Genomic DNA, 17,133 nt, shown 5'->3' on the forward strand with positions numbered 1-17,133 from the left:
ATACATGGTTGTCCACAGCTTAAAGTAATGCCTTATAATTTCATAGACGTGATATAAATGTGATATGTAAAAGAGAAAGAGAGGCACGAAAAAGAAAAGTTGACGTAGGTCATGTCATGGCCATTGCAGGAAATATTTTCACTCATCACTGGAAACGTATTGGACTTGAACTCTTTGTTCTACACACTACCTTGAAGTAGTGGGAACAGCATGCAAGCAATGCAGATCTGTAAGTAGCGATGCACCTCCAAATGCTGAAGTGACCTTGAACTAATTCTTCTTTTCTTCCTTTAGGAAGCCTCATGTGCCTATGTGCTGATAGTGACGGCGATATACTGGGTTTCAGAGGCAGTGCCTCTCGGAGCGGCAGCTCTTGTTCCTGCTTTCCTCTATCCACTGTTTGGCGTCATGAAGTCCAGTGAGGTCAGAGCTACCAACTTTTAACTTCAGTGGTACTGAGAGCTGATTCACATAGGCGTGTGGCTTGATGGTTCCTCGCTCAGTGATTTAGTGTGGCATACTGTAGCTGCCAATGGAGGGCGCAAATACATAGTCATACTATTGCGTGTCGAAGTGTATATCTATGGATTTTGTGAGGGTTTTTTTTTAAAAGTGTGTTGAATTTTTAGAATATTTAGATTACTGTATGCTTGGGCCCAAATGCATATTGTGGTAATAGCTAAATTAAGAAAACTCAAAAAACACAAAATTGTGTGCAAGCTTTCATAATCGACAGATTCCTTCATTAGAAAAGATGTCAGAATGATCAGTCAGAGTTTGTCTTAATGTCATGGAAATGCTGACACCAGCAAGCTGAAGATGGGCACCTTTAGTGCCAGGGACCTCTACCCAGGCCCTAGTCCAGGCTTCTGCACAAAGGTATAGTCCACATCTCCGACAGTGCAGAAGATGGCGTCAAGCTCCTCTTCTGCTTCTCCCCATTCCTTGCCTTTTGAGCCAGTCTCCCTCTCTCCTTCCTCTTCCTTTATCCCTGACTCCTCCTCATTGCCCAGGTGTAGCATTTTGCCTCCTTCCTCCATTTTACCACCTGGAGCCTGCCATTCCATATCTATACCCTGCTGGGGCCTGGGCATCCCAGTTCTTTCCGGGCTTCTAGTGGGCATAGAGTGAGGGCAGGTGGTCCACCAGTGGTGCCAGGAGATACTGAAACACTGAGTGGCAGAATGAACAGTAGGTGAGCCAGAAGGAGCAGCCTAGCAGAATGCCAGCTGTCCAACAGAGATCCTTTGGATACATCACCTGTACAGTTACACTGAAGGAGAGGGAATAAACCTGGACCCCACACACAAAATGGCCAGTCTGGACTGATCCGAAGACTGAGCTGCAAGTACTCCTCCCACAAAACTGAGTCGTTTCAACAAATGGAAGTTCTGAAGGATACAGGTTAAATCCCTTTGGCGGACTTGAATGCATGACAAAGCTTTTTTCCAGCCAGAGCAAACCTGCTGCGGATTACTCAAGGCCTTATGCTTATAAGAACCTTAACCTTTGTTTCTGCCGCCTCCCCAAAGTGTGAAAGGGATAAAGTGGGATAATACAAGCTTTTCTGTGGCTACTTTAGATGGTTTCTATCCTTTCCATTCAATTATACTTTTATTAAAGTATTGTTGGGCAGGCTAATAGGGACACAGCAGCTGGAGAAAGAAGTGAGACCTGTTAGAACCAAGCCCAACCTTTAACATCCCTTGCTCTTTTAAGAAATGTACCTGTAGGCACTTTATCTATATCTGAGAGGGGTTTTAAATGGACTGTCCTGTTCTGTTGTTTTGAATGTGTTTTAATATTGATCTTATTTATTTATTTATTTTATTTTATTTTATTTTATTTTATTTTATTTTATTTATTTATTTATTTATTTATTTATTTATTTATTTATTTATTCTTTTATTTATTTATTTATTTATTTATTTATTTATTTTATATCCCGCCTATCTGGTCGGTTAAGACCACTCTTAGTTACCATTTTTAAATATTACTTTTTTAATTCTTTGTTAATTTGTTAATTCTTTGTATACTTACCATTTCAGCTTTTTAATACTATTTTAGTAATGTAAGCCACTTTGGGTCCTTTTGGGGAGAAAGGCAGCAAATAAATAAATAAATAAATAAATAAATAAATAAATAAATAAATAAATAAATAAATAAATAAATAAATAAATAAATAAATAAATAAATGTGATTATTTAGTAAATACTAGCAACATGGGCAAGTACCTATTTGTTTATTTTAGGATAGATCCTGACTCAAATCGTAAAGGAGGCCCTAGGTAGGTTGCAACCTAAAAAATAGAAAACAAAATAAAAACCCTATAAATGTATTTAAAATGAAAAATAAAATGCAATCTTGGAAACATTAATATAAGGTCATTAGTTTCATTGTCATACTGCTCTAACAGTTAAGAAGTTTTCCCTGATATTCAGCCTAAATCTCACTTCCCGTAGGTTGAGCTCATTATTAAATTTCTTAATGGCTGCAAGACAGCCACCCCCAACAGACTCGCACACCTCCAGAAAAAAGATTCTCTGGACAAAGAGCCCCTAATTCACAAAACACTTTCAAATACATTTCTTCAGCAGGACACTAAAGGAGCTGTCCATGAAGGGCCAGTTCTTGCTCTTCCATGTGGTTTCAGAGGTCACAGTGTAGTAAGAAATCATTCTGTAATCATGTCAGGGACTAATAAGGTTTAGGGACAGTTTCCATGGTGTTGTGTTGAAGACAGGCATTGGTCTACATAGAGCCAGTCTTCTCTGGGAAGCATATGGGTGCCTTTTCCTTGGTTGGTCAGGAGAAATCCCACAATTTAGAGAAGACAGTCTTCCTACCAACCTGATGTTTTTCAGACAGTGGGACCTCATGATCTGCAGGTAAATTGTACTATGGAATCTGTACTTCATCAGAAGTAAAGGAAATCTTAAAGCAACAAATCGAGTATAATGATGATAATAATTAACAAACTATGATAATAATGATAATTAACAAACTAAACATTTTCAGTTTTACAGAACAACATATTTAACATTTACTTCCCTATTTCTAATACTAAGATGTTAGCATTAATACAGTATTAGCATTTTAATATTAATCATATTGATTGAACCTAATATTCCAAGCTCTGGAATTTTACTGGATTTTCTTAAAGCAGGTGTCACTATGAGAAGGTCCTATTTCATATATCACTAAGGTAACTTCGGGACGTGGTGGCGCTGTGGGCTAAACCGCAGAAGCCTGTGCTGCAAGGTCAGAAGACCAAGCAGTCGTAAGATCGAATCCACGCGACGGAGTGAGCACCCGTCGCTTGTCCCAGCTCCCGCCAACCTAGTGGTTTGAAAGCATGCAAATGCAAGTAGATAAATAGGGACCACCTCGGTGGGAAGGTAACAGCGTTCTGTGTCTAAGTCGCACTGGCCATGTGACCACGGAAGATTGTCTTCGGACAAAACGCTGGCTCTATGGCTTGGAAACGGGGATGAGCACCGCCCCCTAGAGTCGAACACGACTGGACAAAAATTGTCAAGGGGAACCTTTACCTTTACCTTTACCTAACTTCAGCTAATTACAGGATGTCCAGCACGGCCTAATTTGAAGAATTGTTTCATGGAGAAAGTATTTCCATAGATAATGCGGGTCCGGGCAATTTATGGCTTTAAGGATTAGAAATCAAACTAAAATTGTTTTCGCTCAAGTCCTGTTATTAAATATGATAGCCCACTTAATTAAAAAAAGATTATAAGTAATAAAATGCATTTTTTCATTATGACCCAGAAACATATTGAGAGCCTACTGAGTTGTTTCAGTGGTAATATATGTTCTTGCTGGCTTCCTTGTGCTAATTGTATGCATTTGTTACCTGAATGCAGCATGTTGGCAAGGTGAAGTTATGGGTATCAATTAGGAGTTATTGTTCATGATGCTCACAGTAAAGTAAAAGGAAAAATATTATGAGTAACATTTAAAACATTTACCCAGCATAAAACAGAATAAAAGCTCAGGTTGAGTACAAAAGCCCTTACAACTGGCTTTTGTGTGGATAAATTTACTGAAGGTCAACATGGTGGCACCCTTAAGGGTGGTCTTCCATTGCAGTCAAGGGAGAACAAAGAATTTGAAGTGTCCCTTGGTGATTAAAAAAGTAATCAGAATGCACAAGATACCCAAGCCCAGCTGGCTACCAAGTGGTCTACAGCAGTGGTCTCCAACCTTAGGCCTCCAGATGTTCTTGGACTATAACTCCCAGAAGCCTTCACTACCACCTCTTTTGGCCAGGATCTCTGGGAGTTGAAGTCCAAGAACATCTGGAGGCCCAAGGTTGTGGACCACTGGTCTACAGGTATTCAGAAGAATATAAAGATGGTTAATAATGTATTGCAGCTCTTAAGCAGAGCAAGGAGACTTAGAATATAACCTTTCTCATAGTATCTAGCATGAACTGGCCTCAAAAGGAATGTGTATCTTTTCCTCCAACCATGTTTCCACTTTCAACCACACTCTTCTAAGGCTGTGCAAGTAATGTTCAGTACTGCAAACTCCTTATACTCTCAGACCAAGCCTATCGTTTAAAATCCAGAAATGATTTCGACTTCTGCTCATACAAGGTTACCTGTCAGATTTTGCTCTTTGAAACTGCCTGCTTGTTTGGCATTCATCTAGAATGGGCCCTGTCTATCATTATTAGCAACCTCTGTTAACCCACAGCTTTTAAGACATTGAAGCAATGTTTGAATACCAACAGAAATAAAATCTATAAAGTTTGCAGCAGCAGATTTGCTCAGGAGGAATGTAATGGGAATTCACAATCAAGATCACATAAGGTCACTGTTATTTTCTCATAATCAAATCATGCAATAAGGCAAATGTGCATTTCCTGCTATTAAATTTTCCTAGCAGGCACGTAAGTCTTTCATATCTGTATGCTGAAGCCATCAGATTTCCAAATAAAAAGCCTGTGTTTACCTATAAAGTCCAATCACAAGGCAAAGGAAAGCTAAAGTACAACACACAGAATACCTAAATCTGTGCTTGGGATAAACTGATCTCTCTTACACTTTCAGGCAATGCTATGTCTAATGCCATGCTTGTTATCCAGTTTGAGCTTCAGCTTGACAATAAAAAGTTCTCTAAGACGCATGAACAAAAATAGTAAATATATTGCTTTAATATAACAGCAAAATCCAAAGAAACAACACAACACAAAACAAAAAAAGACAAAACCATGTGGCACATTAAAGATTAACTATTATATTTTAATGTAAGCTTTCGTGGACACATCCATTTCATCAGACATAAAGAAACAGAATGAAGCTTTTGGATCAGATTGACCAAAAAAAGAAGCTGAGATGAAATTAAAAGAAACTAAAATCTAGTGAGAAGAGTGTGGTGAAGTGATTCTTCTTTTACTGATAGATCTGACATCTGCTCCAGTCTTCTCAAATGCCTTGTGTCAGTAAACAATTCTATCCCATTACTCCTCATCTATCTCTGTTTCTTTTCACCCTTTTTTTTTCTATAGGTGGCTGGAGAATACATCAAGAATACCACATTGCTTCTCATGGGGGTAATTTGTGTAGCAGCCTCTGTGGAAAAGTGGAACCTACACAAACGGATCGCCTTGCGTATGGTGATGATGGCAGGAGCAAAGCCTGGCATGTGAGTGAATCCACTTTTTCGCAATGTGAGAAACAAAGCAAAAAAGCAAAGCGTGCTGCTCGTATACCACCCCATAGTGCTTCAAGCACTCTCTGGGCGGTTTACAAGTTAATTATGCAGGCTACACATTGCCCCCCCACCCAGCAAGCTGGGTACTCATTTTACCGACCTCTCGGAAGGATAGAAGGCTGAGTCAACCTTGAGCCGCTACCTGGGATTGAACCCCAGGTCATGAGCACAGTTTTGGCTGCAGTACAGTGGTTTAACCACTGCGCCACGAGGCTCACGAAGACAGAGAGAATAATTAAAAACCAAGACAGAAACCATCATTAACAGTAATCTGTGCTGCCAAGTATAGCCAACTGAAGTACTGTTCCAAGCAGAATAATAGAATGGAGGCCACAGATGTTATGAATAAATAAATTTCCAAGACATATTGAATGTGATGGATATCAAACTGAGGCAAGCATGGAAACAACATGGAAAAGAATTCATTAATCTGAAAATACTCTCCCCTTTCTTCTGCTGCTTCTATTCTCCTCAGATATTCCCTCTCCCTCTCTCTCTCCTCTTACTTTGCTGATATCCAGAACCAGCCCAAGACTTTTTATAGTTGAAACACAGTAACATATTATGACTCCTGCTTCCCACTTGAGGGTCCAGCTAGAAAATTTAGCACATTTTCAGAAGAGCTGCTCTCACAAGTGGACAAAGACATATCTTTGTCATGGCACATGATTTGCCTCATTTAACATGTCTTGTATTAACATGCTTTGTTTTGTAATTGGTCATTGAAAGGTAAATATGAACTTACCCGTATTTTTCACTCCATAAGACGCACCTTTCCATAAGACGCACCAATTTTTTAGGAGAAGAAAACAGGAAAATATAATCTATTTTCTTCGCTCCATAAGATGCGCAGACTTTCCACCCCCCCTGTTTTGTGGGAGAAAAGTGCATCTTATGGTGCAAAAAATACGGTAATTTGCAGCTTGGAATTTTAAGACATAGATCTCTGAGGAAATCCTGTTGTAAGCAAGAATACACATTCTTCTTTATTCCTTGTTTAACCCTAATATGCATAAGACTCATGACTGATCAGCAGAGCTGGTTGAAGACATTTCTTTGCCTAAGCTGAAAAATCAGTGTATGCCTTCCGTTTCCATGTATAGAATGCCTTTTGAATGGTAGTAGACTCTTACTTCAACAAAGTTGGTGGAATAATAACCTCTACTGCAGGGGTCCCCAACCCCCAGTCCACGGCCTGATGCCGGTCCATGGACTGGGCCGCGGAGACAGATTTATTTATTTTATTTATTTATTTATTGGACTTATATACCGCCCCATAGCGCTACAAGCACTCTCCGGGCGGTTTACAATTTTTAATTATACAGGCTACACATTGCCCCCCCAGCAAGCTGGGTACTCATTTTACCGACCTCGGAAGGATGGAAGGCTGAGTCAACCTTGAGCCGGCTACCTGGGATTTGAACCCCAGGTCGTGAGCACAGTTTTAGCTGCAGTACAGCACTTTAACCACTGTGCCACGAGGCTCGCTGAGGTCTCCCACCCATCCAGCACACACTCCCCCCCACAGCCCCTTTGCACATGCATGCAAGCATGGCCCCACGAATGCCCTTGCCCCTTTGCGTATGCATGCTCGCCTGCACAAATGCCCCCAAGCACTGCCACCCCTTTGCACATGCATGTGAGTGCACTGTGCAAGCGCCCCTCTGCCCCTTCGTGCATGCACGCAAGCGCGGGGGTGCCCTGTCTTCTCCACACATGGACCCCATCCTCCCCCAACTGGTCTGCAGTGACAAAAAAGTTGGGGACCACTGCTCTACTATACAAGAAGTGCAGCAAACTTGTTGAGGCGCAAAACTTTGGAAGATACTCCCAAAAAGAATGAATATGAGAACATTTTGAATCCTTGCCCAACCAAGTAGGATGGGACCCTAGGTAAAGGTGAAGTTTTTCCCTTGACATTTAGTCCAGTCGTGTCCGACTCTAGGGCGCGGTATTCATCCCCATCTTCAAGCCATAGAACCAGCGTTTGTCCAAAGACAGTTTCCGTGGTCATGTGGCCAGCGCAAATAAACATGAAACGCTGTTACCTTCCCACCGAGGTGGTACCTATTTATCTACTTGCATTTTTACATGCTTTCGAACTGCTAGGTTGGCAAGAGCTGGGACAAGTGACGGGAGCTCACTCCGCTGCGTGGATTCAATCTTATGACTGCTGGTCTTCTGACCTTGCAGCACAGAGGCTTCTGCAGTTTAACCCACAGCACCACCACATCTGGGACCCTACCATGGCCCAGTTTCCTCAGCATAGTGTTGTATCAGTTATTTTCAAATGTACTTTTCAAAGATCTGTTGGATTGCAGGCTAAGTAGTGTCAAGCTTTGTCCTTAAACAAAGAGATAAATGGTGAAGGGAATCCAGGGTAATGGCCAGGAGTGTGTTTGCTGCCTTAGCATCTGCCACTTGAAATGATAGCCTTACTCTGCCCAGTGGTAGAGCAGGTCCTGCTGGCCTTGTTATTTTGATCCTGAGCAAGAAAATATCTTTATAGGTGAAAACAAAATTTAAAAAATAACTTTAAAAAAATGTGGTGGCACCTTAAAGTCTAATTTTTCATATTTTTTTAATGTGAGCTTTCATGGACAAGTCCACTTCATCAGACATATTCATGAAAGCCCACATTAAAAAAAAGTTAGTCCTAAGGTGCCACCATGTTTTTGTCTCTCTCTTTTTTAACTTTTTATTTTGTTTTCACCTATAATCCTTGCAAGGACTAACATGACTACCCCTTCTAAAAGTGCCCTTCCTTCTCTCCATTGCAGTCAAGATGTCATGGTAATAGGTCATATAATTAACAATTTCTGTCTTTCTATGGTATCACAAAACAACTGCCTGAGGCAGTTGCTTCACTCTGCCCTGTAGCAGGACCAATAATCGATCCATCTTTGATTCTGAAGGAAAGCACCAAAAGTTCAATGTGTCAGCCAAAGCTTCCAGAAAGTTCTCATATAATTATCAATCATATATATACATGCTATGCATAGTCCATACTAGATTATCATGGCCTTGCCAACTGACATACATTACCAGAGCATTTTAAATGGGGTTCAGAGAGGAATTAAGTAATCTACCAAACATGTAGACTATAAAGAGAAGAAAGAAGCAATTCTACCCCCTATCTATTATTTCCTGTGTTCCAGGTTGCTCCTTTGTTTTATGTGCTGTACCACAATCTTGTCCATGTGGCTTTCCAACACCTCTACCACAGCCATGGTGATGCCCATTGTTGAAGCAGTGCTACAAGAGCTAGTGAATGCTGAGGAAGATCGGGAGGTGAACAGTGCCACAGGCAACGCTGTCCTAGAAGACAGAGAGACAATAGGTACATGACAATACCTGGAGCCTCTTGATGCTGGCTGGCTGGTTGGTTGGTTGGTTGGTTGGTTGGTTGGTTGGTTGGTTGGTTGGTTGGTTGGTTGGTTGGTTGGTTGGTTGGTTGGTTGGTTGCATACTCATTTGTTACGAAGAACTATGTTATGTTGGGGCTTATATAGTTTAGTCCTGCCCAGCCTTCCTTCCTCAGATATTGAATTACCACTCCCATCATCCTTGACCATTGTGCATGCTAGCAGGGGATTCTGAATTTTGAAACCCATCTGTGAAAACCAACCACACTCAAACTCTCTCCCCTCTCCATTTTTTTTGCTACAGGTCTCGGTGACAAACATGGGCAAGCCTCATTGGAACTCATTTTCATCAACGAGGAGTAAGAACGAAGCCTGTCCAGCTCTAATGGACTTTTGAACCCTTTCAGGTCACAGTGAGATAAAATGTAAAAAGCAGGAGCAGCAAATGACAGATTGCAAAGAATAAAGGGAGGGGATGGTAGGATGTGCAGAAGAAAGCAGGAATGGTTCAGATGTCATTACTATGATACTTGCTACTCTTTTTCAGAAAGGAAGCGACTGATGCCTTGCATGCTTGGGAGACATTAGGGCCGGATTTATGTGCAAACGAAGCACACTTTAATTTAAGAGTTTAGATGATGAGAGGTCTCTACATTTTAAAAAAATATCTATTTTAATAGCACACATTTTGGGATGATGTAACTTCTTGACTTCAACCTCAGATTGCCTTAACCCAGGCCTGGGAACTATTTAAATGTGTGCCCAGTATGCTGTACTGGATACAGGGATAGCCTAGGACTCAGGAGACTTGCGTTCAAATCCTGGCTCAGGTATAGAAAATCACTAGAGTGAGGGTAGCACTGGTAAAACTGCTAATTCAAGATTTTACTCTGAAAACTCTATTACGGTCTCTAGGTGAGATGCAACCTGACAGCACACAACGCACACAACTGTTTAAACAATATTCTTTGTAACAGTATTCTGATGAAATAATTCAAACAGGTACCAGATGTGATGTGGCAGATATAATTTAAACAGAGTAGAAATTAAATTGTTTCTTTTTTCTTTTTTTCTTTTTTTTTCTTTTTTCTTTTTCTTTTTCTTTTCTTTTCTTTTCTTTTTTATTTTTTTGATTGGGGGGCCATGTGAGATATTATTGCATGGTTAGCAAAAAGGACAATATAGTGGGAACCCTGTATCTATAGGCTCAGTATCCACTGACTCACTTACCCACAGTGCGACAATATTAAAAGATAAATCCTAGAAATATATATTTCTAAAGGTGTACCTACAGAACTGGCCATGAGAGAGAACCAGAGACCATGCTATGTATAGTGTTTGCTAATAAAATAGTGTCTGCTTTAATTCACATTTTTCGGCATCTGCAGGAGATTTTGAACCAATCCTCCACAGATACGGGAGTCCTTCTGTATTTTTTTTAAAAAATAAAGGTGATATTCACAGGCCCCACTTTAGAATTTCATTGGGATTTCTTTAGATGGATGGGGTTCATTGGGCTCAGCCCTAGAAATAGGCTTTAGCAGATTATAATGTTTCCCTCTGTATAGTGTAATAAAGGAGGAGACCCATCGCTTTCTCTTGCCCTGGCATGCCATTCACATCACATTGGTTCTTTACAGCAGGATAAGAAGAGCTAGTGTTAGCCACACATGGAAATAGTTGTGGCCCTTTTTAGACCTCACATGACTTTTCAGTAAAATGGAAAACAGCCAGAGTGGTGTCGTAGGTCATGCATCGAACTAGGACTCATAAGTCTGAATCCCTAGTCAATCTTGGAAGTTCACCAGACAGAGTGGGGTTTGCAAATGTTAAACCATTCCTTGAATTGGGGTTATCAGAAGTCAGAAGCAACTTAATGGAACTTAACAATAGCAAAGATATATGGTGATTATTACAGTGAACAGATCAGATAAGATGTATGCTGAATATATTTAGGTTAGTGGTTCCAAAAGGTGTACATCAGTGGTTCCAAATCATGGATCCCCAGATATTTCTGGACTGTAGTTGCAGCTCCTTGAAGCCCCATCCCTGTGATCAAGCCAATGATGTGGTCATTATCCACACCTGTTATCTCTCTAAAAGCTAGAATCACAACAAGGTGGAAAAGAAGCAGCTGTGTCATTATCTGTTTCTATAGGCATAGAACCCAGGCATAACATCTGGCTAGGGTTAAGATAGGGGTGGGCAGAATGTAGAGCTACTGTTAGATCTACTGGTAGATCTCCAGGGAGGTTGCAGTATCTAAGCAAGGATGCCTAACTCCTAATTGTTTTCTTCCCGCAATGAATTACTGAAATGAAAAATATTTAAATTTATGAAAGACTGGGGTTTTCTCTGAATGGATGGTGAGTTCCATTCGTTTCTACAACTCAGAGCTGATTTAGGGCTCAGTGTTCTTGCATTCTAAGTTTATGTCTTCTGCAATCTGGGCTCTAGATGGTGGACCATGGAATATATGATTGAACTGAGACCCTAAACTACAATCTCTGCTCCATTATGAAACTAATTGAGTGACTTTGGACCAAACCCACATTCGGCATCCCCTTCTTACAAGGTTTCTGTGGAGATAAAATTGGATAACTCTATGCACAACAACCTGTTCTCCCGGGAACAGTATAGAATAATAGAGCTGTGGATCAACATTAATGTTTTTCCTCTTTTTTCCTTTGTTACTATTTTTTTTCCTCTTGTAGTGCGACAACTGCTGACTTCAACTCTCTGATGCATTCAAAGGTATTTTCAACCGGGCAATTGCTCCAGTCCCTTGATAATTTTTGTTGCCCTCTTCTGGACCTTTTCCAACTCTGCAATATCATTTTTAGATACGGGGACCAGAACAGTAAACCCTAAGCTAAATGTGGTGACACCGTGCCTTACACTGAGACAGTACAGTAACAACAGTTTTCCTTTCAATTCCCTTTCTAATAATTCCCTTGCTTTTTTAACAGCAAGCACAGATTGAGTTAATATTTTCATTGCAAGTTCCATTTAACCAAGTCTTGTTCATTCAAAAGTCTGGTTTAAATAATATCTTTATGGGATCACTCAAATGAACAAAGCAAGCTTCTTTTTTCCCCAGGATTTCTCTCTTTGCCTCTTCTTAGTGATCCCATAAAGGTTTTACTAAACCCAGGCTTTTCTTTCTATACCAGGATCACAAGAGTACTTTAATTGATTTTTCTTTCATTCATTCAATATCATTTGGGACTAACAATAGGATTTAATCCCCATATTCTTCTGGAATCCTGCCATCCCTGTTGTACTCAGGTTAACAAGTGGTCCACATGCTGATAATTGAGTGTGTGTGTGTGTGTGTGTGTGTGTGAGAGAGAGAGAGAGAGAGAGAGAGTGAGAGAGTGAGAGAGAGAGAGAGAGATTATTTGAAAATGCAAGGCACAATCTTTGACTGGTATTATATAATAGATAACAAGTTTTAGCAAAAACCTGGTATCTGTTGGAGGGAAAACAAAATAACAATGGAAAATCAGGAAGGCTGGCGAATAGAAGGAAGTATTGTGGAGGAGTGTATAGGTGACTCAACTGGAGCACTCTGTATTTCAACATTTTGTTGCACAAGCCAACACTGGATTGCAAGTGTTTAACTAAGCTTCAAGAAAGATAAGGATTTTCTGTTTCAGTGGGGGGGAGAGGGTTGACAGCCCTTGGGGTCCCTTGCCTTGATACAGTTCTATAATTCAATGAAACAGCAAACATTGTAATTGAATTAATTATTTGTAGTTGTGATCTCAGCTTTTGACTGAACCTTAGTTTTGCTAAATTAGGTAGCCGCTGTGGCACAGTCCTGTACTTTAAGTACCAAGTATAAGTTTACGGAGAAGGATCTGAAGTGTATTTTCATGAAATGGGTACTTTCTAACAAAAGAATATTTCTCTTTCCACAGAACATGAATGGTGTGCATATGATAGCTAACACAATTGGAACGGTGAATTCCAAACCAAATGGACAGCATCGCGCTCAGGTGAGGTCTGCCCACCATCTTCGTTTTCACTTTACTGACTGTGCAGAAGGCTTGATGGAGATGCGTGTGTTTATTGCTTTGTGCCCTCCCCCTTCATTGGTGTTCCCAACTTTTCCTATGCTAAAAATCTCTCTCAAAAAGTAACATTTTCCCAGTAGGTATGACTCTGTGTAGCTCATTTCTGCACAGCTTACAGCAAGCAAAAAAGGGGGATTAATCTGCGTCTGCTTCAAGGAAAGAGTTGTAAAATGCAGCAATACAGTTTCATGAGTAAATGAAACAATTTCCTTTGTTGTAACAAAGATGACACTGTTGTGCTTTCCAGAGGCTGGTTCTCCTCTCAGAGTTCCTTAATCAGAACAGTGTCACTACCGTTGAAATACTGTTCACTAACTATACTGACCACTTGCTGTCTAGTGACAACTCAACACAACACAAGAGCACTACGGAGATGTTCACTAAAAGCTAATCTGAATGTGTGAGGAAGGAAAAGGTGCTACCTTCACACACAGCCATTTTTTTCCAAATTAGTGAAAGCAAGTTAATATAGGCCAGTGGCCAGAATTCTACTGCACTTGTATATGCATGATTATTCGAGATGTTTTTCATGTGCTCAGACATAACCAAGTTGTACCCTCCAGTATGTGGTTCTTCTTGTATAACAGGTGGCTAGAAAATGGGAAAAACCACATCTATGATTTCTCTATATGTTGCAGTAAGAATTTAGCTAGTAAGGTAAAGGTAAAGGTTCCCCTTGACATTTTTCGTCCAGTCGCGTCCGACTCTAGGGGGCGGTGCTCATCCCGTTTTCAAGCCGTAGAGCCAGCGCTTGTCCAAAGACAGTTTCCGTTGTCATGTGGCCAGTGTGATTAGGGAACGCCATTTTACCTTCCCACCGAGGTGGTACCTATTTACTCGCATTTGCATGCTTTCGAACTGCTAGGTTGGCGAGGAGCTGGAACAAAGTGATGGGAGCTCACTCCGTCGGGTGGATTCGATCTTACGACTGCTGGTCTTCTGACCCTGCAGCACAGGCTTCTGTGGTTTAGCTCACAGTGCCACCACGTCCCTATTGCACACACACACACACACATATATAAGCATATAATATCTATTATATGCTTAATTAATGAAGAATTTTGTAATCAGTCAGAATCTGCCTCTTTCAGCCATGTGTGCCCAAGAAGCAAATATCTTAAAGTATCTTCAGAACAAAATGACGTGTGGTGGGGCTCCCTAGTGGCTGCAGCCAGGAGTATACTCTTTTGTGTTTTGGACTCCAACCCTCAGAATTCTCCAAGGATTCCCCAAGCAGAATCCTGAGAGTTCCAGCTTACAAACTTAACTCAACGGATGCCTGAATTTCATTCCCCTAAGAAAGGACTTACCTCCAATGCTGCATTGGCTTTTCTGACATTGGCTTCCTTTGTCAACCTTTGAAAAAGGAAAGAAAGAAGGGTGTTCCAGTGGTTCTGGGAGTCCTAATTCTTCAGAAGGTACCCTTTACAGAGACTAAGAGGGAATGAGACTAGGACGTCCAACGTGTCCTCTGTACCCAGGAGTTCGACATGTGACTGAACCACGGGCCCAGGCCCTCCTGGGGACACAGGATACTGGGGAATCATAGTTTGGTTGCCCAGGAGCTTTTACAAAATGTGCCTCCTGAAGAACTATGACTCTGAAGAAGCACTGTGCTAACATTCTCTTTTTTTAAAAAAAAATGTTAAGAACAGGAAGCAAATGCTGGTGAAGCCAATGTAGCATCTGTAGTAAGCCCTTCTCTAGTCGTCTATAGATTTGTGTTTGTGATCAGAATGCCCAGAATTCTGCCTGTGAGATTTCTTGGTGAAATCTGGGGTTTTAGAGTCCAAAAACACAAAAGAACAGATCACATCAGCAATTTGTGCTGGCAGGCAGCCCTTTTTGAACTCCCACAATGCCCCTGTTGTAGTATGGGGGGAACTGAAATAGCAGCTCACAGCCTTGGACGCTGATCAGAACACCAAGACATTCATGGCAAGGGAGGAGAATAAGGTAGCCATTGGTCAGATACCCTGATGAGATGCTAGGAGCCCAGATACTGGTGCCAGGCTTGGCCCGTAGCCCATTTGATGCATGGACAACTCAGACGGAGAGAAAGCCATTGCCCAAAACCATTCCAACCTTGGACTAATCTGAGGAGAACTATCTGCCAAATATTGCCCTGGCCTTCCAGTCACGTGACCTGAGGATTATAAGCTCCTGACAAAACCCGTCTGAACTGAATCTTGCCTCCAAGGCTGCGTGCGGATCAGTGGCCTGATTACAGTTGATCTATTATTTCTGTCACTGACCAAGCAGTTTTCACTGGAGAGGGGTTTCTATTATGAATCCTTTTTGTTCCCAGGGAAAATAAGCTGCCTCCAGAATGTAGACATCTTGGCGCATGGAAAGCTTCTATTCTGGGCTAGGCTAAGCTTTTATAAGTTTTATCAGGCATTATGGCATGACTGCCAGTAGTTTACACATCACCAACTCTCCAGTATTAAAGAAGCCTGACAGGAAATTTTGGTCAGCAAGTTCTCCTCCAAGGCTAGTGAGCCCTCATTAGAGATCTGTAATACCTATTCTGTCTGTGATCTCCTGTAGCATATTTATATCCTGGCTTTAACAAATGGCAGTGCAAATTTGGATGTGTATGAGAGAGAGCCTGACGTATATTGCCATACAACAGTATAAGATTTACTTTGCTAGGCTTTCAACTTTTCTCAAAGCTTTGTCACATATAGTTGCCAATAATCCAGTTGCTGTCTGTTCGTTTCTCAGTATTCTGTATTCCATAAACATCACAGGTAGCGATCATGTGAAGTTACGGACTGTTCACAAACATTCTAATTCCTGAAGGGGTAAAGGCAGTCACAAAAAAAAACAGCAAGGTGGTTAAATGCTTTGAAGAAAATGAAAATGACTGGTTGACAAGAAATTAAGGCATTGTACATCTTATTGACAAGAATGTTCATATCCCTGCAGGACAATGATGACAGTGAACACAAAGTCTGACTGTGGTTGGGATGGAATGGGAAAGCCGGGGGGGGGGGGCAGGAAAGGACATTGCACTAAAAGGCTTTACACTGGAACTTCTCTGGAAGATAAGTTGTAAGCTTTCATTGAACAGGGACACGGAGAAGTGAGGAAAGCTGGATTCAAACAATTGATTTACAATAGCCTTCCAGATTTGTGTCTAAAGCACTTTTTAAAATGAAGTGTTAAATAGTGAAATCCTATACACATCTGCTGAAAAATAATTCTCAGGGATTCCAATGGGATTTATTCCTAGGATAGGACAGCAGCCTAAGTCATTATCATCTTAGAACTGTAGAGCTGGAAGGGACTCTATGGATCATGAACCCCCATGAAGGAGGCACAGTCGGGGATTGAACTTCCAACCTCTGACTCTGCAGACAGATGCCTAAACCACTGAGCTATCCAACAGTTCTGTGGTTGTAAAGAGTGGACACCATGTATCAGGTTAGAGCCACAATGACTGAAATCATGTTGCTTAGCCTAGTAAGTCACATTAGGTCCATTGAATCAGTGGGGATTGGTGAGTCAACTCCCCCGTAAGTTCTGTTGATTCAAGTGGGATCACTAGTTGTGATTTAGTTGTGCTTTTCGCTAAACAACAGGACTTGCATTATTTTGCAATGCATTATTTAAAAAAAAAAATCCACAACTGTATCTGAAGTGTTCTCTCGTTTCACTTTTTCTATAATATATTAACATAAATAAAGCTACAATAAATCATCATTTGCACCAATCAATTCCAAATGGCGGTGGTGTTGCAGATTAATTTCCATTGGAAAGCGATGTACATTTTTCCTATGGTTGCCTAGAGCAATATTTGTACAATACCATAAAAGTGCAATTTATTATTTTAGCATTGCTTTGGAGAGTGTAGGTTTGAAGTCTGATATTAGAGTCTGAGAGCCTGTGCAATGGTAACTTTGAGAACTGTCGCCGAATGAATTAGCACCTGCACATGAAAAGTGCTC

General features: G+C 40.9%; 1 protein-coding gene across 1 annotated transcript in view; it reads left to right on the forward strand.

Moving 5' to 3' along the window:
- Window positions 1–17,133, forward strand: part of SLC13A4 (solute carrier family 13 member 4) — a 52,332-nt gene that overhangs the window by 14,574 nt on the left and 20,625 nt on the right. Inside the window, exons 2-7 of the mRNA XM_020792230.3 lie at window positions 295–423; window positions 5,531–5,667; window positions 8,895–9,076; window positions 9,406–9,460; window positions 11,816–11,855; window positions 13,025–13,102. Of these exons, the coding sequence (XP_020647889.3) occupies window positions 295–423; window positions 5,531–5,667; window positions 8,895–9,076; window positions 9,406–9,460; window positions 11,816–11,855; window positions 13,025–13,102 (621 nt within the window). The remainder of the gene's footprint in view (window positions 1–294; window positions 424–5,530; window positions 5,668–8,894; window positions 9,077–9,405; window positions 9,461–11,815; window positions 11,856–13,024; window positions 13,103–17,133) is intronic.

This window comes from Pogona vitticeps, chromosome 5 (assembly GCF_051106095.1).
Source record: "Pogona vitticeps strain Pit_001003342236 chromosome 5, PviZW2.1, whole genome shotgun sequence".
NCBI lineage: Eukaryota > Metazoa > Chordata > Lepidosauria > Squamata > Agamidae > Pogona > Pogona vitticeps.